Genomic DNA, 24,184 nt, shown 5'->3' with positions numbered 1-24,184 from the left:
TTCACTAATAACACGCTAGCATGAGTAGTTTTATTGGGGCGCTGGTAGATTCGAGTGCTAACGCAGCGGTCTTGGGTTCACTTCCATAAAGTGGAAAATTACTGGCATCAGCACTGCTCCTTTGAGCGGGACATTTAACCCCCGATCGGCCCGGGCGGGACGGGCCCACTAATACACCTAACACACACCTGATACACCCCTAATGTACACCTGATACACCCCTAACACACACCTGATACACCCCTAACACACACCCCTAACACACACCTGATACACCCCTAACACACACCCCTAACACACACCTGATACACCCCTAACACACACCTGCAGTGAAGCTCATCTGGGTCACTAACAGCAGTGAAATGACAAGCTTCACTAGATCTATCTATCTATCTATCTATCTATCTATCTATCTATCTATCTATCTATCTATCTGTCTATCGTGTGTCTATCTATCTATCCATCCATCTATCCGTCTGTCTATCCATCCATCTATCCGTCTATCTATCCATCTATCTATCGGTCTGTCTATCTATTTATCGTAAACAGGTGCATAAGACAACAAAATAAAGCGATATTCTCCAGCGGTCTTCCTCACCTGCGTAGAGCTCCGGCCCGTAAACGGCTCCGACGACCGGATTGAGTTTCCAGCCTGCAGAAACAGGACAGAGAGGGAAATAAATATCTGACTTTAATAGATCCCACTGGGGTTAAAATAACATCTGTCAGTGATCGTCAGGAGCGTTCAGCAGCTGTAATGCTGAGGCAGCAGGTGAAGGAGATTTATGAGCAGAGAGGCGCTCTTACTGTTTGTGTACGGGTTTACTACTTTCTTATTCGTCATCACTCTCGCCGTGGCGTTGTTCACCTGAGAGATAGAGAGAGACAGAGAGAGATGTGAGCGAGCTGCAGGAACATACATCAAAAACACATGCATAAAAATACTGCACTCATGCAAAACACGCATGCATGAGAGTAATATCTCTCGGCTGTTCCTGTAACGACCCACAATGCATCTCTTCCGGCTGTTCTGAGCCATGCACACGACACCTTACAGAATGTGTTATTATATACGGATATTTTGCTAAATGTCTGCAATTTTTTTTTTTTTTTTTATGAAAAAATGTAATTGATGACATACACAAGCAATGAACAAAAATCTCCACCTTCTGACACCTTTTGAACACCTTTTGAACGTGATATCTGATAATACAGTCTGCTTTCTCTCTTAACATAGATTTTGGTTTGGGCTGGTTATACATTATTCAATGAAAGACAAGGATAATAAATATTTAAAAGATTTAGATCCAACAGAGAGATCAAATATTCAAGAAATATTCTAACTTAATATCTATTGACAGCAGCTGCTGTCAGATAATAATGTACTAAATGTGAAATGTTAATTTTCTCAGGTCATCAATCGAATGAAAAATGTGTACAAAATATACTCACAAATAATATAATATATAATAGAATACAATTAATAAATATAATATAATATAATATAATATAATATAATAATATAATAAATACTAAAATAAATTATAATATGAATAAATAATTATAAGCTATAGCAATGAAAATATAAATAAATAAATAAATAAATTATATATTATATATAATTATATATATTATATATTAGGTTTTTCCAGTACAAAAAAAAAAGAAAAGAAAACATTTATAAAACTTTTTTTTTTTTTTTTTTTGGATTTGGGCGGTAAAAACACAATACAATACATGTTAATGGTTGTAAAACATAATAAAAAAAACCCCAAACATTTTCTTTATATAAAATACAGTTTCTTGTTTTATTATTTTCATTTTGGGGTGAAATATGACCTGGACATGTTTTTATTTAGATCAGCCCTATAGTGTTTGTCACAGAAGCTGTCAATAGAACATGTTGTATTTAACCCAGAATATTCCTTTAAAATGTCACACACACACACACTTGGGCAGGTGACATGCGGATGCTCGTGAATCTCAGGATGAGGACAGGAAATGAGGTCAGCAGGCAGGAAAGGAGGACGGAAGAGGAGAAGGGGAAAAGGAAAGCACCTCGATTTTACGTCCTTCTACGATTGTACCGTTTAGTTTCTCCCGCGCGCGATCTGCTTCTGCGCTCGTTTCAAAAGTTACAAAGCCAAAGCCCTGCGGACGCATGGAGTGAAGCAGGAGAGAGAGAGAGAGAGAGAGAGAGAGAGAAACAGCATTGAAGGGGTTTGGAGGGAGTCAGGAGCCCACGAAAGGGAAGATCATGAGGGTTACAGAGAAAGACAACAGTAAAACACACAGTCTGTATACAAAGAGGGTCAGTCAGCTCATGATTCAGCAGAAATAACACCTAAAAAATACTTTCAGAAGTGTGAAATGTTGCTTTCCTCAGAGCCAGTAAGAGGAGCAGTTTAAGTAGTGTAGTGTGAAAGACCATCATGATGCAGCGGCCAATCAGAGCGAAGAGGGGGCGGGGCTTCGGATGATGGACTGCTGGATGGTGTTTGGATAATACAGGATGAGCTACTATCAGCCCGAGGGGTCGGTTAATATTAGACACTCTCGCACGCAGGAACTTCAGCGCCTCCTGCTTGATTCACATATGTATATATCAGTCAGAGAGATAAAGGAATAAATTGAGGAAGGGAACTGAGGGCCAAATGAATCCTGTGGACATCTCACACGGCAGCATCTGCTCTCGCCGGCTCCGCTGTTTTATCATGCAATAATTAGCTTACACAGAGGGGTAAAAGAGAGCCCATTTTTCAAAAGGGACAAACATATTGAATGCAAATTGCTGCTTCTTAGAAAATAGATTGTTTATTAATGGGCCGGTGGGTTCATTATACAGCAACGCTGGTGGTGGGGACAGCAAGGCATCATGGGTAATGGGCTTTGTAGGGCACACAACAGTGAACGCTTGAGCAGAGCAGAGCAGAGCACGCTATGATCTCCATCTTATCTAGCTGTCGGGGACACGGTTACACACCATCCACAGAGAGACGTGCAGGTCCAAACACCGACTGTGAGAGTTACTCTTTACGTTTCACTGCGATGTCATAGAAAGAACCTTTCAAGCAACAGTTCTTAAAAGAATGATTTGTTTTCTTAGTGATATGAAACTTTTTCACTCTACTAAAGCATAAAAATACCATAATATGTCTGCAGGAAACATGCTAAGTTCACAAACTCGTTTCTCTGAAAAACACTTCTACAGCCAGTTCTTTTACTTTGAAATGTGTGTGTCCAGGCTGGACTGTTTGTTTTTTGTTTTGATCTGTGATACTGCATGTTGCCAGTTTTCGTTGTCCATTGCGTTCGTTCCTGTTGTGTGTTCCAATAATAATCCTGCCTAAAAAAGCATAAAATACCCTGTTAAAATCTATTTATCGGATGATTCCCGTTTTACCCATACAGCCGAGAGTCACATGTATCTTTATCATTGGCCGGTAATGGTGTAAATGTCACTTTTTTGTTGTAGTCTATACTTGCTAGTCTAAGGGAATTCCTTTGATTAACAACATTAAACAATCAAATTCTGTTAAACATTTAGGGCTTTTCAATGTTTAATGTTCCGGCAAGCAGTTCTCCAAAATATCTTGTCAGTGTGACAACTACTGTAGCCCCGGCCTCACCTATCCCTCGCAGCAATAGGCTCTGGAGGAAAATGAATTGGTCAATTTTGTCATAACTATTATAATTGTGATATATACAGCACAGTAAAGCCTGAAGTCAACATCAGCAGCACAAGATACTATATTCTCCGTGTCTTCTGAACAAACAGCAGATTATGGTGAAGTCCTGCGAGCGGGTGACCTCTGACCCTGAACTAGCTCTGATTATGTGCACTGCCATGTCTGCTTTGCTCTTCGACTTTATAGTCTTTAATCTGACTCGAGGAAGATCAAACCGGCGTCTCTAAGCCAATAAAGAGTTCAGAAGAGATCGTCGCTACACAAACAGAGAGGGGAAGAAAGCAAGCGTCATTCATACCTTTGATCCTCTTTCATTAAAGATAATCTCCACGTCTAAGATCTTCCCAAATTGCTGCAGAAAAGGAGAGCGAGAGAAAGAGAGAGCGAGGGAGGGAGAGAAAAGCAAGATGAAGAAGGGAATAAGAGAGAGATAAATCAATTAGGAGCCTCTGCGTCCATGAGAAAGTGGGGCTTGAATCCTGGGATGAAATAATAACATCACACATTCGTGAAACTGGAAATTACATAACAAACAGGACATGTTAGACGCTTTCCACTGCGGGCTTCATAAAACAACTTTCAAGAGTTTAGATTGTGAAAAACTTTTGCAATTCTGTTGCTATAATCTCATTCTACAGCATTATTAAGAGCCTGCAGAGGTCTCTGGCGTGAGGTCTGTAATGTGAGGTCTCTGGCACTGGACTAAAATTAAAACCAAAACCCTAAAAAAAAACACTGGTGTAAATGTTAGTAAATGTTAATCAAAATTAAGTAAAATATTTATATATATATATATATATATATATATATATATATATAAAAAACACATTTTAAATATTTTTAATTAAGGCAACATCTCCCTTTTTATTTAACTTGAACTAAAATAAATATGTTTAAAAATGTAATGGACACATTTCAACAAAACTGAAACCAATTAAATGACAAAAACCCCCACAAAATTACGAATACTTTAAAATTAAAATTAAAACAAAGTTCAAGTTTCTATTTTATACTTTGCTTTCATTTTAATATAATTGTATCTGGTGTGAGGTCTATCAGGGAGTCTTTGGAGTGAGGTCTCTGGCGTGAGGTCTATCAGGAGAGGTTTTTCCGTATAAGTCTGTTGTGTGAGGTTTCTAATGTGTTTTCTCTGGAGTCTCTGGAGTGAGGTCTCTGGCGTGAGATCAGGAGAGGTTTTTCAGTATAAGTCTGTTGTGTGAGGTTTCTAATGCAGTTTATCTAGTGTCTCTGGAGCGAGGTCTCTGGTGTGAGGTCTATCAGGGAGTCTCTGGAGTGAGGTCTCTGGCGTGAGGTCTATCAGAAGAGGTTTTTCAGTATAAGTCTGTTGTGTGAGGTTTCTAATGCAGTTTATCTAGTGTCTCTGGAGCGAGGTCTCTGGTGTGAGGTCTATCAGGGAGTCTCTGGAGTGAGGTCTCTGGCGTGAGGTCTATCAGAAGAGGTTTTTCAGTATAAGTCTGTTGCGTGAGGTTTCTAATGTGTTTTATCTGGAGTCTCTGGAGTGAGGTCTCTGGCGTGAGGTCTATCAGGAGAGGTTTTTCAGTATAAGTCTGTTGTGTGAGGTTTCTAATGTGTTTTCTCTGGAGTCTCTGGCGTGAGGTCTCTGGCGTGAGGTCTCTGGCGTGAGGTCTATCAGGAGAGGTTTTTCAGTATAAGTCTGTTGTGTGAGGTTTCTAATGCAGTTTATCTAGTGTCTCTGGAGCGAGGTCTCTGGTGTGAGGTCTATCAGGGAGTCTCTGGAGTGAGGTCTCTGGCGTGAGGTCTATCAGAAGAGGTTTTTCAGTATAAGTCTGTTGCGTGAGGTTTCTAATGTGTTTTATCTGGAGTCTCTGGAGTGAGGTCTCTGGCGTGAGGTCTATCAGGAGAGGTTTTTCAGTATAAGTCTGTTGTGTGAGGTTTCTAATGTGTTTTCTCTGGAGTCTCTGGCATGAGGTCTCTGGCGTGAGGTCTATCAGGAGAGGTTTTTCAGTATAAGTCTGTTGTGTGAGGTTTCTAATGCATTTTATCTAGTGGCTCTGGAGCGAGGTCTCTGGTGTGAGGTCTATCAGGGAGTCTCTGGAGTGAGGTCTCTGGCGTGAGGTCTATCAGAAGAGGTTTTTCAGTATAAGTCTGTTGTGTGAGGTTTCTAATGTGTTTTCTCTGGAGTCTCTGGCATGAGGTCTCTGGCGTGAGGTCTATCAGGAGAGGTTTTTCAGTATAAGTCTGTTGTGTGAGGTTTCTAATGCATTTTATCTAGTGTCTCTGGAGCGAGGTCTCTGGTGTGAGGTCTATCAGGGAGTCTCTGGAGTGAGGTCTCTGGCGTGAGGTCTATCAGAAGAGGTTTTTCAGTATAAGTCTGTTGCGTGAGGTTTCTAATGTGTTTTATCTGGAGTGAGGTCTCTGGAGTGAGGTCTCTGGCGTGAGGTCTATCAGGAGAGGTTTTTCAGTATAAGTCTGTTGTGTGAGGTTTCTAATGTGTTTTCTCTGGAGTCTCTGGCGTGAGGTCTCTGGCGTGAGGTCTATCAGGAGAGGTTTTTCAGTATAAGTCTGTTGTGTGAGGTTTCTAATGCATTTTATCTAGTGGCTCTGGAGCGAGGTCTCTGGTGTAAGGTCTATCAGGGAGTCTCTGGAGTGAGGTCTCTGGCGTGAGGTCTATCAGAAGAGGTTTTTCAGTATAAGTCTGTTGTGTGAGGTTTCTAATGTGTTTTCTCTGGAGTCTCTGGCATGAGGTCTCTGGCGTGAGGTCTATCAGGAGAGGTTTTTCAGTATAAGTCTGTTGTGTGAGGTTTCTAATGCATTTTATCTAGTGTCTCTGGAGCGAGGTCTCTGGTGTGAGGTCTATCAGGGAGTCTCTGGAGTGAGGTCTCTGGCGTGAGGTCTATCAGAAGAGGTTTTTCAGTATAAGTCTGTTGCGTGAGGTTTCTAATGTGTTTTATCTGGAGTCTCTGGAGTGAGGTCTCTGGCGTGAGGTCTATCAGGAGAGGTTTTTCAGTATAAGTCTGTTGTGTGAGGTTTCTAATGTGTTTTATCTGGAGTCTCTGAAGTGAAGTCTCAGCAGAGGCCTGAGAATTTATCATAGAGAGAAAAACAAGCAAAACAGGTAATTTATGCCCACATTTTTTGTAATATTATAAAGATAAACAGAACTATGTGTGTGTACAGTGTTTTTTCTCTTTCACTATTGACAAGCTCCCTTTCTTCTCTGTCTTCCTCTCTCTCTCTCTCGTTTTTGTTGTGTGCCATCGCTCCCAAGGGGGGAAACGTTCAGCAATCTTCGATTTAGCTTCCGTGCTGTTTGGATCGTTAGAAAACGGAGGGATGAGGGACGAGCGCAAACCCCTCTAATGAGCACGGCTTTTAATTGATGCCTGTGATGGTCGTATTATTTCATTAAAAGTAATTACCCTGTCAAGCATGCTGCATCGCCATCATTTGGCCACTGCGGTAGAAAATAAAACCTCTGCGAGCATCGTTCTGTGTGGAGAGAGACGATGCTGGAAGTGCTAATAGGATCAAGAGCAGGCACTGATCTCTACAGAGACTGACTACAAAAAAAGGATGAATGGACAGGGTTATAGGGTCAACGTTAGTCAGATTACATGCTTATGTTAATTAGCCGTTTGTCTGAGATTCAGACTCTGAGGAGAGGTCGGGGAAAAGTCGCTAGACATGAGATGCAAAGATTCGGGAAGCCTTCATCTTCATTAACAGCTCTGCCCTTAGGAAAGAAAAACCACACACGAAATCTCAATTGTTTCTCCTAGACAGAGTGAATTGAAACGTTTGCGAAAGATTCCTGCTTCTCAGATGTTTCTCCTGAAAAAAAAAAAAAAAGACCCCAGTAATCTCACGTTTGTCTCCGCTAGAGTTTTCAGAAGAGAACAATGTCAACAATGTCTCAAACTGTTCTCAGATTTGCAAAGATACCAAAGTCTGCAATCAAAGGTCAGAGATCTCAATAGGAACTCAAACGGTTCTCATCAAATTCTCTAAAGATCAAATAATCTGGCTGCTATATATATATATATATATTCTTTTTTTAGGAGAATAATCCAAGATGATACTGAGACATAACAGTGAACTTCTTTAAGTTTCTTGAGCAATCAAATGTCCTCTGATCACTGATCTCTCAGCATAAGATCCAGAAATACTCAAACTGTAAAATCCAGAATGAGGACTCTTTAATGCCTCAATTGTTTCTCCAAAATATTAATGAGATTAAATGGAGACTTTTGAAGAAGTCTTCTGTATCTTGTTTTCTTCTCTTGAGAAAAAGACCCCAGTGATCTTACATTTCTCCACTTGAGCTTCAGAAGACATTTCAATAGTCTTAACTGTGGTCAGATCTGCCAAGATACGTCTGCAATCAAAAGTCAGAGATCGCAAGAGGAACTCAAACATTTCTTATCAAATTCTCTCAAGATCAAATAATCTGGCTGCTATCAACTCTTTCTTTCTCTAAACAGATTTTAGGAGAATAATCTGAGATGATACACTCTCAGAAAAAAGGTACAAATGCTGTCACTGGGACAGTACCGAGACATAACTTGAATGAACTTCTTTAAGCCTCCAGAGCAATACAATTTCCTCTGATCTCTAATTATAAGATCCAGAAACACTCACACTGGACAGGGAAATTACAAATGACTCTTTAAAGTCTCAATTGTTTCTCCCAGATTTCAATGAGATTAAATGGGGACTGAAGTCTCTAGCTTCTCAGATGTTTCTCCTGAGAAAAAAAAAGATTCCAGTAATCTCAAGCATTTCTCCTCTAGAGTTTTAAAGTAGATATCAACAATGTCACAAACTGGGCTCAGACACCAAAGCCTTTTAGGAGAAACATCTTAGATGAAGCTGATCCTACACGCAATAACATTTAAGGAGTACTCTGATGACTCTGCCTTGTCTTTCTGTTTGTGCTACAGCTGCAACAGCTTAATATTATTGCTCATCCAATCAGCATCTGTGTGAAACTGTAGGCTGAAATCTATCAATTTATTCAAATGAATGCACATTCTGCGGAGGGCTCAATCAGAGACACACACAAACACATTAACTCCCCAGCGTGGGCTCCGAGTTGTATGGTGGGGTTTTCCCTGGCTAGCGTGCCGCAGATGCTAATTGTTTTAACCAGGCCTAATGGACCAGTGATAGAGATTAATGAGTTTGGTAGGAAAGTTGCGTACAGTAGGGGAAGTGATCTTTTCTACTGAGCATGCTCAGATACCCCCTGTGGTGGCAGTTTCTCTGTGCAAAAGGGACTGTGCAAAAACCCGCATTTAAGAATTGGCTCCTTTTCAATTAATTAGTGTAAATTTGTGCCACACCCCACAGGAAGTTGAATTGGAATAACAGGAAGAGGCAGGCACGTGCACACATAGACATCAAAGGGGGCTTGAGCACCTGCCCTTTTTATTCCTGGAGAGAAAGTGCCCTTTTTTCTGGGGTGCTTTTATTTTTATTTTTGAAAAATAATATATATTTCTGTTTGCGCACAGCTTCCCTGTCAAACAAATATATTTTTTGAAGAATAGTATATCAAATATCAGGTCAGGAGTTCTGAATCGCTCCCTCTCCCCCGATTGTTAAACCCGATTGTATTGCTTCCGCTAAAGAAAATAGTACGCTCCGTCTCTACGGTTAGAATCCTGTGAGTCCATAGCAACGCTCTGTTTTTCATGGCAACGGTCTGTTATACTCCGCACAGCGGTCTGTTATCAAGAAATAACAGACCGCATTCTACATTGGAATTCAACCAAGCCATGTAATAAAATAAGCTAATAAAATAAGCATATATCACCACCAGGTGATATGCTTTAGTTATTTTGTTTATCCTATTTACCTGCATTGCCCTGTTAATTAGATGCAAATGTGCGCATTTTAACTAGTTGACGCCTAATTTGCATACAGAACGTCCCCAGTAATGACTTACATCAAGAGTCTTTCCCCCTGAAATTTAGAAATCTAAATTGGTGAATTTAGAAGAAATCTACAGATGCAAACAGATGGAGGATACACTCTAAAAAATGTAGTAAATCTGAGTAACTGCATCTGGTACATTAATAAATAAAACTGAGTAGAAATAAGTAAACATTAAACATTCAAAATAACAATATTTATAAATTAACTTTTTATTTATGAGTAATTTATTCTTTTTTTATTTCCTCTAAACCTTTATAAAATAGTATTCCATACAACCACAAATACATACTTGACATTGGCTTTTATTGAATTTTTACTCAATTATTTTGGGAAGTTTAATTTTAAAGTGTTATGTATTCCAAAATAATTAAAACGATGTAGTGCCTTGTGCAAAAATAAACAAATTATTAGTAAAACACGCCCCTCTGCTTGATGCAGTTATTTAGGTTATTCTAAATATGAAGAGTTCAGATGCAAAAGCCTCTAAGTGCCATCTGAAATTTCCTTATAATGATAATTTTTATCAAGCTTGTATGTTTATGTTCACTTATTTCACATTACTGGCAATGAATATTACCTATTAATTGTCATTTAAGTTAAATTACTGAACTTGAAAAAAAAAGCTCATTTTAGAAGAAAATTTCAGATGGCACTTAGAGGCTTTTGCATCTGAACTCTTCATATATACTTGAAACTAGTAGCATAGAAAATGTTTTCAAAACATGCACATTGTGGAATGGTTTGCTTTGCTGCTCTATAAACCTAGTGAATACTAAGGAGACCATGGTTTCTGTGTGAACGGATTATTTTGTTGACATCTTTTGAAAATGAAACAATTGCGTGAGTTTGAGGAAGATAAAATTAATTAACTTTTTTAATAAATTTTTTAAAAAGGAAGTCAGAGTTGCGTTAATATATATACTTTTTTGTTTAAAAAAAGAAAAAAAAATACGTAATTATGAGAAGTGCCCTTTATTTCACTTGAGCCCCTGCCCCTCAAAATGTCTGTGCACGTCCCTGGGAAGAGGAATTTACTAAATTACAATAGACTCTATGCACAATGGGTTCTGCATTTAGGGTGCTTTCAAACTGGCAGTTTAGTTCAAAACAGAGCATGGTTTGCATGAAAAATTGGTAATGTGAAAGCTGTTTTACGGACCCGGGTGCGTCCGGGGGGTACCAAATCCGAGACTACCTTTTGGTTGCGCTGGAACTGTGGTGCGATTCACGTGAATGTGAAAGCAACTCGGACTAGGGTGCGCTTGTTCAGGAAGTAAAGTAACCTGTGCTTGCGTTTTAGCCAATGACAATGTCATTAGTTCGACAAAAGAGTGAGTCTGCAGTGTAATCACGCATTGTGAGTAAAATCATATCGGCAAATGAATGGCTCGTGGTCAGCGTTCTCCTCCGTCTTAATGTGACACACATACAGTAGTTGTCAGTATCCTTCACTCTGCTGCATTTACAATTGCACCTTATTAATAAAAAAAAAAAAAAATCACAATAAATTGACCTGCGTCCTGTTTTTTATCATACTTAAGATGCACACAAATAAACCAGGGTTCGATAAAATCAAATGTGTGTGAAACAAGACCAACACTGCGGACCAACATGAATCTCTTTCACGCCTTCTTGCACTTGAGCAGATAAATTCACACAAAATTATGTCAAAAAATAGTGAGTGTCTTAGTAAACATAATTGGTTATGTCTTAAGTGAACGTAAACGCTGAGAAAGTAAACGCTTGTGTACGGTATCAGTGTATTGGATCCGTGCATTCACTCTTAAAGTGACAGCAGCCTAATATTCCTGCTGCTGTCTGTGTTTTAATGTTAATCAAACAACAAAGGACAAAGAAAAAAAAAGCATTCACTGCTACACAACTTTTGTAACTTTAATAAGGACTAATTAATAAGGATGTTTAATTTATACAGTAAAAACTATGCAGTATTTTACATTTGCTTACTTTATTATATTTCTGTAATATCTGGTATCTAACATTTTGGTGTCATTACTGCCTGTTTTCAGCTGTTTGTTGTTGTTTTTTGTGGCAGATGTGGCAAAAAGTTAGTTTTAGGCCCTGGCACCTTGAACAAACACACTCGGATTGGGACAGTGGCAAACATACCAAGTGTTAAAACCCCTTTAGACTCAGTGGAAATATCATTGCAGTCCAGTGCATGAACTGATAAAATGTAAACCTTAAATGCAATGTAAGTCACTTTGGAAAAAAGTATCTGCCAAACACATAAAGAAATATGACAGAAACCGTTTGCTACAATCAAAGTGTGCTATGGGAGAATACTATAATAGAAGCTTGATTAGCACTGAGATTTTAGCGGAAATATGTAGGCAGTAAGCTGTGCTATGCATACTGCAGGGTTGCCAGGTCTGCGCAACAAAAGAAGCGCAATAGCCAGTCAAAAGGAGACCAAAAATAGCCTAATGTGATTTTCTCTGTCGAGCAGCCGAATTCTTCACTGAATTTGTATCTCTGGGGGGGTTTTGGGGGTTTTGGAGCGCTGAAATCATATGTACGGGGGGTGGAAATCAGCCCGAGGAGAAAAAATAAAAAAAAATAAAAAACCTGCGGCTACAGCTTAAAAGTACCCCGAAACCACTGACTTGGCAACACTGACTGGGAAATGAAGCGTTCTTCCTCTCTGGTTCACAAAAGTTAATTTATTAAATATGATGAAATATATAAACTAAATATTTGCATCTAAAACATCAAACTTAGAAATATTACTTAAAATATTTCAAAAGTTGATAAGTATTAAAATATTTGTAAACTTTAAAATTAACCAAGTCAAGTCTATCTGGATAACGTTTGCTAAAGATTAAAATGACTTTCTTTGAATTTCAATTCATTCGGAAATGTATGCATCCGTTCTGCAAACTCAATTCACATTCAGGAATTTAATTGGAATTTACGAGGCATTCTCAATTCAATTCAAAAGTCCAGAGTACAATATTTATAAACTTTAAGCCATTGTCAAGTTTATTTTTATCAATTTCACTTGTCTGGTAAAAAAAGACAATTTCATGTCATTTGAAGATAACAGCAATTCTGCATCTTGTTTGCAACCTCAATTCATATGCAAGAATTGAATTGTAATTTTAAAGGCATTCTCAGTTCAATTCTGAAAGTCCAGAGTACACTATTCATAAACTTTAACACTTTAAGCCATTGTCAAGTTTATTTTGATCAAATTCTGCATCTTGTTTGTAACCTAAAGTCATATGCAAGAATTGAATTATTAAATTGAGTAATTTAAAATGCCTTCTCAATTCAACCCTGGATGTCCAGAGTAAATCCATTCTCCCTCAGATGCTGGATTAGATGGCTTTTCCAATTATGCACAAAACACCCAGCCAAAAAAAGCTCATGCTGTATTCTGCAAAGCACAGCAGTATTGAAGGCGGTTTGGGCACGGACTGCGTCTTTTGAAGTGCTCTGATTGGTGGGGTTTTCTGTAATGCGAGTGGACTCCATGCCGATGAAGACTTGTTCGCTGCTCAGATTTAAGCAGATCTTTAATTCCATCTCTTAAAAGAGCAGAGCCGCAGGTGGAATGCTAACGTAGCGTCTGCGCAGCGGGAAAAGCTGGAGATGAAGGTAAAGGCCCCCTGTGAGAGCGATTCCCAGCAGCCCTTGAGGCCCACAGGCAGAGGGGAAGAAGAAACAGCCCGTAAGCCAACACAAAGCCGGGGGTTTTACTTCCAGGAACGCTCTCTCCCACCTCACATTTCCATATGGACATCCTCAGTAATAAACCACTCGGCTCCGGATAATGAGCCCCGTACTTCTGCACTCATTAGCGACTCCCAGGCTCCAGCGCTTTAGCCTGCGACGCTAACCTGACGCCCCACTCATTTAGCTTCGACTCTCCGTTAGCCAAGCAGCTAATTAGCAGCACTGCTTTCTCTTGGCAAAGGAAAGCTTCGGCCCTGCTCACCACAGGCTAAATCTCCATTAGCCACGAGGCTAATCAACGCCGCCAAGCTTTGTTAGCATGGCGGCGAGTCATTAGCGAGGCTCACTTTATAGTCCGCGGCGGGCAGATGGTGCTTATTATCTCAACTTGTTAGAACCTTGAAGAAAATGTGCTTTTCATTTCTCCCATAGTGTATGATTGCAGAAAAAAATATATATGTTTTTAATCGAACATTGATGGATCAACACATTTTGTGGGAAAATAAATCATAAAAGTGGTTTGTTTTGTTCAAAAATTGTATAAATGTATGAGGTGGGGATTACTTTTGCTAAAGTAATGTGTCTCGCACAATATTTAAGTTAATACTATCTGTTTATGTTGTCGAATAAATGTAATTAAAAAAAAAAAAAAGTTAAGATCCTGAAAACTTTGAAGGAGATCCCATTGTAATTTATTATGGCTTTACAGCAGTAACAATAAATACATTTCATTATATTATATGATTAATATTTTCTAAATATGATGGATTTATTATAAATATGGTGATTATAAATAAGGTGAGTGAGTTTATGCTCAAAACAAGGGAAAATATATATCAGTGGGGTCAGAAAATAAACTTCATTCAAAGGGAAAACAAGATTATTTTTCTGGTAGATATTTTTTTCTTGTTTTAGGCATAAAGTCACTTAATTTTGATGTTTATTTTTCTGAAAAGTGTATCAGAATGAAGTGAGCTTGCCAAACGGGGTCAAAAAAATCAGTGTATAAAAAGAGAAAAATAAATTATTTTTCTCAACCCGTTGACAGATGTTTTTTTTCTTGTTTTAAGCATAAACTCACTTTCATTCTGACAAAAAATTTAGCAAAACAAGACTTAATATCTTAAGTAATTTGCCTTCCCATGTAAATGTTTTCCATTACAAATAAAAAATTCTTAAATCAAGATACAAAACAATAATACTTGGTCAGAAAACCTTTTTCTTTTTGCAGTGTATTGTTAGCAACATTATGAAAGTGAATAGCACAACAATGCCGGTTTAAACACATCTATTGGGTACAATATGCGTCACATGACCAAACATCATCGTTTCATCATCATCGTTTAGTTAGTTTTCACAGTCAGCGTGAAAATGCTAAGAGTGTGTCTTCAAAAAACTCATTTCACAGGACAAATGAAAGGTTCAGAGACTTCCCTGATGCCAGCTAGGTTAATAGTGATTAAACAAACGTCCCTAGTCGTCCATATTGTCTGTGGCATCCATACGGAGTCTCCGGACCACCTATACACAACGACCGCAAGCTAATTACTGAGCGGATTTGGCGCACACAAACCTGGCAGCCTCTGAGAACAATAATCCAGCTATCACAGAACATTCTGGGGGAAACAGACCATGTTGTATGTAATTTATCCGGCTACACGGCGGTCTGTGCTGTAATTAACATCATCTTTTCCACAGAGCACACTAGCCGACACCGGCCCAAACAAATGAGCGCTGTTTAAAGCAGCTTTTCTGGCCAGCCCGCTGCTGACGGGTCATTATGATGATTGAGATGATTTTTAGCAAATAAGAAGGAATCGGCGCACACAGTGTCTGTGCATTTAGTAAGCCTGTAATCATCTGATTCGCCCTGCAGAACGGTAGATGTAATTCGGATATTCAGAGAGTGGGAACGTTTCTTTCAACGTTTCTTTTCCATTACAAACATCTACACATTCTTACATCAAGATAGATGTACTTGAGAAGCAAAACGGCTTAAGATTCTACGTTTAATTTTCTGAAAAGTCAACGCTATCTCGCGTCCAATCCGTACGATATGTCTAAACTCCAGAAATTCATACGAATTGACCAACTCGTAAAATATGTAAGATTTAGCAAAAAAACGTACAAATTTGTACGAGTGAGGTTGTATGAATTTGTACGAATTAGCCAGCTTGTAAAATACGTGCAAATTGCCGTGAGATCGGGTTAGAAAAGTGTATCAGAATGAAGTGAGTACATGCTTAAAACAAGAAAATATATCTGCCAATGGGGTCAGTTTTTCTCAACACGTTGACAGATTTTTTTTTTTTTTTTTTTTTTTTAAGCATAAACTCGCTTCATTCTGACAAAAAATTTGCAAAACCAGACTTAATATCTTGAGTCATTCTCAAGTAAATGCATTTTAATTTAAGAATGTTTAGATATTGGTAACGGAAAACAAGACAAAAATACTAATATTTCAGCTTCTCTCGATTATTAAAGCATAATCGTCTGCGATATTTGCAATATATCCAAAAAATGAATCCTTGATGAATGAATCCCTATTTCTTTTTTTTTTAAATTAGTGAAACAATTTTCATTCAGAAAATGCTAGGATTAAATTATGCTAAAAAATGCTACATTAAATTAAAAAAAACTATTTTTGAAGTAGAAAAAAACGGAAAAAGTCCTTAAATATCAAATTAAACCTTAAAAAGTTATGAACAGTCTTAAAGAAAAAAAGAAAAAAAATGCCTTACGGAGATTTTGTAATCTTTCAGAAGATGCGTAATAGCGCCCCCTAGTTTATAACAGTGAAAACATGGATTATTGGAAAATTCCATCAATGGCAGGGAAAGAGTTATAGTAAATAGTGTCCGTTTTGATGTTGACTTTAATCATTAAGGGTATGTTTGCACGACATCGTTTTCAACCAAAAACGTAAAACGTTTTATGCGTTTTGGCCGTTCGTTTACACGACAACAGCGTTTTGGGTGCCTGAAAACACAAACATTGAAAACAGGTTTCAAAGTGCAAGTTTTTGAAAAGGGTCTACAAAAAAAAAAAAACATGAATCTCTGAAGACAGTGACGTCATGCACATGCGTATTACGTGTTCAGTCTATAGTGTTTCATCGCCATCTAATGCGAATACAGCGTTTTTAGTCGTTTTCGTGGATCCTTGTGAATGGGGATTGTTTTGACAATGTCTGTACGTGAAAAACTAAAAGGAAAAACTTCTCCATTTTAAGCGTATCGTTGTCGTGTAAACGTACCCTCAGTGACCAACCCATTCAGACTACAGAACCGATAACAATAAAGACATCAACGTAGGATATCACAATAATACAGTGTAATTTGTCATCTGTCCCTTTAAATGCTTGAACTCTTTAAAGTCATGTGATTTTCCGATTGTCTGGCAATGTTTTTTATCACTGATCAGCTGAAAAAAAAAAAATCACTATGAAAGTGATTCTAACAATATCATTCCTCTGTGTTGCTATTGTTTGCAGGGCTGTGAACTCTACGATTCCTTTACATTTAGAATGATTTTTAAAACTAAATCTTTATCGTTATTGTTACATATATCGTTCTTGATGTGAACAGGCCGTAATGCTAGTGATTCAGTGCACTTCTCTCACAGACAAACCGGGAATCTCCAGACGATGAAACCAGGAAAGAGGTTGCTGGCAGAAACATGTGCATCGGTGCATCGACTCACCCCGAACATTTGCCGTAAATCTGGGTCCCGGAAGCGGAAGGGGATGTTGGAGACGTGTAACCGCTTGGGCTGCTGTTTTTCCGGGGAGTCTGAATGTTGCACCTGCTGGGAAACTTCTGTTTGCGTCACGTCTTCCGTCTGTCCGAGGAAAACAAAGACAAAAGAGCCGTCCGTTCATTAGTGCACATAGCCACAGGTTAGACTCAGTGAAGAAACAAACAAACAAATGAAGGATAGCAAGTTAGCCTACTTATCCGCCGCTATCATTTTTCACTCAAGCGGCACGCGGATAAGCAGACGTTGAGTTATGAGGGCCTACCTGAGGTCATGCATCTACGATACGATTATTAATCTCCACCTGTTACTGTCTGAGGAGCCTAAACACACAAGATATACTGACAAATATCTGGTACACACACTCACACTCAGGCCATTGGCTTGTTGTTTCCATCATTATGTTGATGATCCGCCACAAATGAAACTTCAGACGCGTGTGACAGATGTTTTCTCTCTCCGCTAGCTCATTCGAGCAGAACGACACACACACAGACGCACACTCATTTTCATGTGCTCCCTTACAGCACCATGTCATCAGAATGTCATCATTGAGGTAAAAAATGTTCAGATTCATTCAAACAAGCACGCATACACACACACAAGCGCGCACGCGTACACACAACAGCAACAACATCAACAAATCTCCCCAGAGCATCATGGGCTTCATCAAAACATCAACACAGAGCACCAACATTATTGCATCAGCTCATAACGGAGACACACACACACACACACACACATGCAGTAAGTTTGAAAAGTCATTTGATGAATCTGACAAAAACATAAAAGTATCCTGATACATTGCTAGATATATTGCAAGTGCAATTGCATACACTCTTAAAAATAAAGGTTATTTATTTGGCATTGATTTTTCCATGAAGATCCTTAAACATCAATGGAGTCTTTCCATTCCAAAAAGCGTTCTTTAAAGGGGGGGTGAAATGCTATTTCATGCATACTGAGTTTTTTACACTGTTAAAGAGTTGGATTCCCATGCTAAACATGGACAAAGTTTCAAAAATTAAATTGTACGTTTGAAGGAGTATTTCTGTACCAAAAATACTCCTTCCGGTTTGTCACAAGTTTCGGAACGGAACTTCCCTTCTTGAAGGGAAGTCAATGTCACCAAAGAAGTGGGTTTTTGGTTGCCAGGGCAAGACAACCCTGCACAGATTCCCAAAGAACCCGGCGTTAAGGGACCAGTGGATGGAGTTTGTTTTTCCAGAGCATCAACGGAGTTGTGCAAGTGTTCTTGTTTGTTACCTGCATTTCGACGATGATTGTTTTATAAACAAAGCCCAGTTCGACGCCGGATTTGCAGATCTAATGCTTAAGAACTCTTCACTGAAAATGATTATGGAAATATTCCAAAAATGGTTCTTCTGTGACATCCCTGTGAACTCCCTTCTGGAACCGTCTTTTGTAGGAGTGTATGTTGCGTATGTAGAGGAACACAGCCAAATATAAGTCATTATTCACTAAAAAATTATTCTTCTCCAGGTCTCAAATGTCACTTGCAGCATTAATATTGTTAACTAAAACCATAAAAAAAAAAAAAAAAACTTTTTTCCTTTCTAATAAAATAAACATTAACTGAAATAAAGTACAATATATATTTTTTTTAAATATACATTTTGTTATTCTTAACTAAGCATAATTCTTCACTAAACTTGATGTACTAAAATAAACTAAAACTGAAATAAAACTATAGACAAAAAACAATAATAATAAAAATGATAAAAACACACATACCAAAAAAAACAAAAAAAACTTTAACTAAAATTAAATTTGAAAATATAAAGATACAAACTAATTCAAACCATTAATAAAAACTAAAATGTAACGAATCGCCAGCTCTGATTTCAAATATCACTGGTTCTGGTTTCTGGTTTTGCAGAATATTGTAGAAATAACTGATAGGCTTCATGTTTGGGTCATGCTTTACCATAGAAAAAAAAAGCAAGAAAAGAGCATTAAACCTTATTTTAGGACCATTGCATTGACAAAAAAAAAAAAAAAAGCAATAAACCCATTTCAATCATGAAAACTCTCTGAATATTTTTAGCATGTTAATGTTGCAGAGCAAATATAGACTTGCTACTGCTAATAGATACACACAGAGACGCTGTGAGCATGTAAGATCTGCTGCTACTGCTGCTGCTGCTGCTGCATACAGTCACACACATAAATCCTGTAGCAGATTTAGGCAGGTGGAGCTGGGGAGGTGGAGGGGTTCAGAGGAACTAGCTTACAGCAAACACTGAACCAGACTATTTAGATGTTGAGCAAGCAATCTCATTGGCTGCAGGATGATCAGCACAGGCCAATCAGCTTGTGCCATGCGGTAATGATGTGATTGGTTGCAGATTGCATGTAAAGGACCAATCAGCCTGCACCCTCTAGAGTTTCAGGACTGAACTAGATATTTTCACTGCAAATTCTCATTACTGTAATGCATATGTTTGTTTATAGTTCTCAGTGATAATTCTCATTATATTTCCATTGCTGTAATAGAGTCATTTTTTACAGTAATGCCATGAAAATTACTGTTATATATGATTTTTTTTTTAAATGACTTAATGCCATATAACAAATAATATCATTACATATTAGCTTTAATTTAAGCTTTAATCTAATTTACATAATATTTAGTCTTTTCTTTTGCATTATGGAAATGATAATTGGGGGAATGTACTTAATGATCATATAAATAATGTTCCAATCAAAATAAACTGGATCTAAAACGATTATTTTTTTCTTTAAGCAAAACATAATTTCTTATTTTTCCTTTTGATTACGACCCGAACACGTTCTTAACAAGTTTCGTCACATTCACCTTGAAGATTTTTTCTCTTGTACATGCAAAACACAGCCTGGCGTGAGTGTGAAATCATGCAGCGCGTGATTTATGATCACATGTATGTGCATGCAGACACATGCAGAACGTAATTCATTACACACACACACACACACACACACACACACTCGATGTGCGGTTCCGCTGCAGGGAGGAGTGTGATACATCGTTTTCATTTATCTCCCAGCATTAATCACTCCAGCATCATCATCATCATCACCGCCATAACGACCATGGGCTTTATTGTTGCCATTATGATAATCACTGTCCCCGCAGTAACGATGCTCGTTTGTGCTCTTTTATGGCTCTCGCCTGCGCACTGACACTGACAGCTGTCTGATTCAATCGCTCTCGGGCTCCAGGTGAAGACGGGGCCACCAACCCCGACCCGCATGGCATCCTGGGTAATGAGCAGGGGACCCGAGAGGTTAATGTCACACAAACACACACTCAGTCAGTCAGTCAGTCACTCACTCACTCACTCACTCACTCACTCACTCACACTCACAAACACACCCACTCTAACTCACTCACTCACACACACACTCTCACTCACTCACAAACACACACACACACACACACACACACACACACACACACACTCACTCACTCACTCACTCACAAACACACTCACTCACTCCCACACACACTCTCACTCACTCACTCACAAACAAACACATACACATACACTCACTCACTCACTCACTCACGCAATCATGCACTCACTCACTCACTCACTCACACAAACACATACTTACTCACTCACTCAGTCACACACACACACACACACACACACACACACACACACACACACACACACACACACACACTCTCACTCACTCACTCACTCACAAACACTCACACTCACAAACACACACTCCCTCACTCACTCAGTCACACACACACACTCACACTCACACTCACTCACTCACACACACACACACACACACACAGAGACACAAACACACCCACACTCACTCACACTCACTCACTCACTCACAAACACACCCACACTCACTCACTTAAACACACAATCCCTCACTCACTCAGTCTCACACACACACACTCACTCACTCACATTCACTCACTCACTCACTCACTCACTCACTCACACACACTCCCCTCACTCACAAACACACCCACTCTCACTCACTCACTCACTCACTCACTCACTCACTCACTCACTCACTCACTCACCCACTCACTCATTCACAAACACAAACACAAACACACCCACTCACTCACTCACACACTCACTCATTCACAAACACACTCACTCATTCACAAACACACCCACTCTCACTCACTCACTCACTCATAAACACACTCACTCACTCACTCACTCACTCACAAACACACCCACTCTCACTCACTCATTCACTCACTCACAAACACACTCACTCACTCACTCACTCACTCACAAACACACCCACTCTCACTCACTCATTCACTCACTCACAAACACACTCACTCACTCACTCACTCACTCACTCACTCACTCACTCACTTTCTTTTTTGGTTACTTTGTTTGTTCTTTCTTTTTTACATCCATTCTTTCTTTCGTCATTTCTTTCTTTCATCATTTTTTTCTTTCACTTGTTCATTCTTCCATTCTTTCTTTTGTTCATTCATTCATTTGTTCATCCTTTCTTTCTTTCTTTCATGATTTTTTTGTTTGTCTGTTTGTTTGTTTGTTCTTACTTCCATTCATTTGTCCTATCTTTTTCTTTCTTTTGTTCATTTGTCCTTTCTCTTTTTCATCTTTCTTCATTTGATAATTTCTTTCTTTAGTTCACTCATCCTTTCTTTCTTCCTTTCATTCCTGTGTTTTTACTTTCTCTTTCCTTCGTCCTTTCTTTCGTTCATTTGTTTGTTTGCTTGTTCATTCATTCATTCTTTTTCTTTCTTTCTATTGATTTATTTTTCTTGTTGTAAGCATAAAGCTCAGTAAATGTTGTAAGATGTATGCTTAACATGAGAAAAATGTATTATTGAAAGTATTTTTTCAATAACAACTTAATAACTTAGATTTTAATAAATTATTTTAATAACAAATAGCCTACAAAACATAAAAAAATATACAATTGATTCATTCATTCCTTTTATCTTTAGAATTGGTTATCATTATGCCCAATGATGCACTTTTAATAAGACACACTCTTCATCCGAACAATAATAATATATTATAAGATTTAAGGACAGGGCCGTGAGCCTCGAGAAAGACTGTAAGAGAGCGATCTGCAGATCAGTGAGAAATCCATCCGGCCGAGCGAGATTAACTAGCGAGCGTGTCCACCTTTCTGCTACGCTAAATTATTCATGCTACACCATGTTCACGCTCCTCTGAAGACATAAAGAAAACAGGCCAGGAGGAGAAGAGAAAGAAGAAATCACTCACAATAAACTACCACACACACATCATCGTCAACACATTTGAGCTTTTCTTCTCATTCAAACCGAATGCAAATGCCATCACCGCAATACAGGAACAGCATAAGGACCCAATGCACTGAATAAAATGCGTAGGTATTTAGACACAGTAGCATCAATTAATGTCCCGGCTGCATGAAGCAGGAATGATGCAAACCGACACGGCTCTTATTTGGTGTCACTCTGTCTGCGAGCGAGAGATAGTGATAGTTGCGCGAGCCAAACATGACAGTGATTATGTCATTATAACGGCACACAGTGTGACACATCATTACAGTGGTGTCAAGCGCTCTCTCACTGCTCATTATTTCGGACAGAGGAGCATGTACTCCCAAAACACGGCGTCTAACACTGCGGCTCCATGCGCAGGCTCCTCCACGGCTTCATAATCGGAGAATATTTCAGAAATGACTTATGAGAGACGAACCTCGTCCAGTCCGGGACGCACAAGTTCAACTAATGAAGTCAAGAGACGTTTCTAGTGGGAACTCAATGAGATCTGCTGATAGTTTCTTGCAATAAAATCAAATTTTATAGTCTTTATGCACATTCCTGGTCTTGTTGATTGAACAATTCATCAGTGTGTAATATTCCTAAGCGGGAAAAAAGTCAGCTTCCTTTAAATGAACACCATAATACCTCAATAGGATGCTTTTCTGTTTGTTTATTTTACTTACTGACTCTCATAGGCCTCTCATGTTTTGTTGGAAGCATTTGCATTTCCTTCATTAAAATATAATAGCTTGCTACGCCTCCAGAATGACTTTCCTTTTTTGTCAGGTTTCATCCTCCTGTCGTATAGAGACCATTTTTTCCCCATTTTCCACCATAAATTCATCATGATACTGTAACGTTAACTCCTGTTCAAAAGTTTGGGGTAAGTAAGATTTGTTGGTGCAGTTACTATAGTAATAACTATAAATTATGCATAATTACATGCAACAAAACCTAAACCAAAGCAAACCTAGCCCTAACCCTATAGTAAGCACATGTAGTTACTTAATATTATACAGTACTTAAATGTATAATTACTGTGTAACAGAGACACCTTAAAAAAAAGAAAAGATTACTTAAAGCAGCACCAGGTAACTTTTCAACCTTCATAATATATTTCCAAAACTCTTGTGATGGTACATCGACTTACAATAGGTTGAATGACACGTCTGCCATAGCCTGACGGGGTCTGTATCGTTTTTAATTGTACTTTTAAACTTCGGGTTTCGGGTAGTAACCCGAGAACAAAAAGAACTACAAAATTCAACTGCTTTACGGCATAGGCTACCTCACTTCCCTCCAACACGTCCTCACATGCTGTTGGACTTGTAAGTAACGTTATATTGCTTATATTGTATATCACTCGGACAAGCTTTCACTTGTTGGTGTGAGCTAAAAAGCACCTGGCGTTCTTGTTGATGGATTAGTAGACATCTTCGGAGGCTAGCTGTGCTTGTTCGATGTCCGACGATTTGTAACGCGTTGTGTTTATTCCCCAATCGAACTCGTGTAACTGTCTGTCACACGTTCTACCGTTCACAGCATTACTTAATAGACAAAAATAGGACAAGAATGAGCATCAAACAGAATTTAACAACAGTTCGAGGCGCACATACAATACAGACTGCCGACAGTTCAACAGGGCGCGCGCAGCTCTTAAAGGGGCCACACCTTATTTCCACTAGTTACAGCTTCCATCCGACTGAACAGGGACCGGTATACAGGGGGGAGGGGATCAGGCCGTGAGTGAAGAGCTATTTTTTACAATCTATGGTGAAGAGACTGCTCTGCGTGAGTGGTATTTACGACAGTAACGTTAAATACAAGTAGTCCACAGCGA

General features: G+C 38.8%; 1 protein-coding gene across 11 annotated transcripts in view; it reads right to left on the bottom strand.

Moving 5' to 3' along the window:
• The window catches only part of rbfox3b (RNA binding fox-1 homolog 3b), a 293,709-nt gene that overhangs the window by 23,787 nt on the left and 245,738 nt on the right, over positions 1 to 24,184 (bottom strand). For 9 of the 11 annotated variants that reach the window (XM_084121924.1, XM_084121925.1, XM_084121930.1 and 6 more), the window contains 5 exons: positions 17,007 to 17,144; positions 3,988 to 4,041; positions 2,059 to 2,151; positions 808 to 868; positions 599 to 652 (listed from right to left, as the gene is read on the bottom strand). In XM_084121924.1, the coding sequence (XP_083978050.1) occupies positions 599 to 652; positions 808 to 868; positions 2,059 to 2,151; positions 3,988 to 4,041; positions 17,007 to 17,144 (400 nt within the window). The remainder of the gene's footprint in view (positions 1 to 598; positions 653 to 807; positions 869 to 2,058; positions 2,152 to 3,987; positions 4,042 to 17,006; positions 17,145 to 24,184) is intronic. The other 2 variants (XM_084121928.1, XM_084121923.1) reach the window with 2 other exon arrangements.

This window comes from Abramis brama (genome assembly GCF_963993115.1).
Source record: "Abramis brama genome assembly, chromosome: 1".
Classification (NCBI taxonomy): domain Eukaryota; kingdom Metazoa; phylum Chordata; class Actinopteri; order Cypriniformes; family Leuciscidae; genus Abramis; species Abramis brama.
This window is presented reverse-complemented; position numbering and strand designations above follow the sequence as displayed.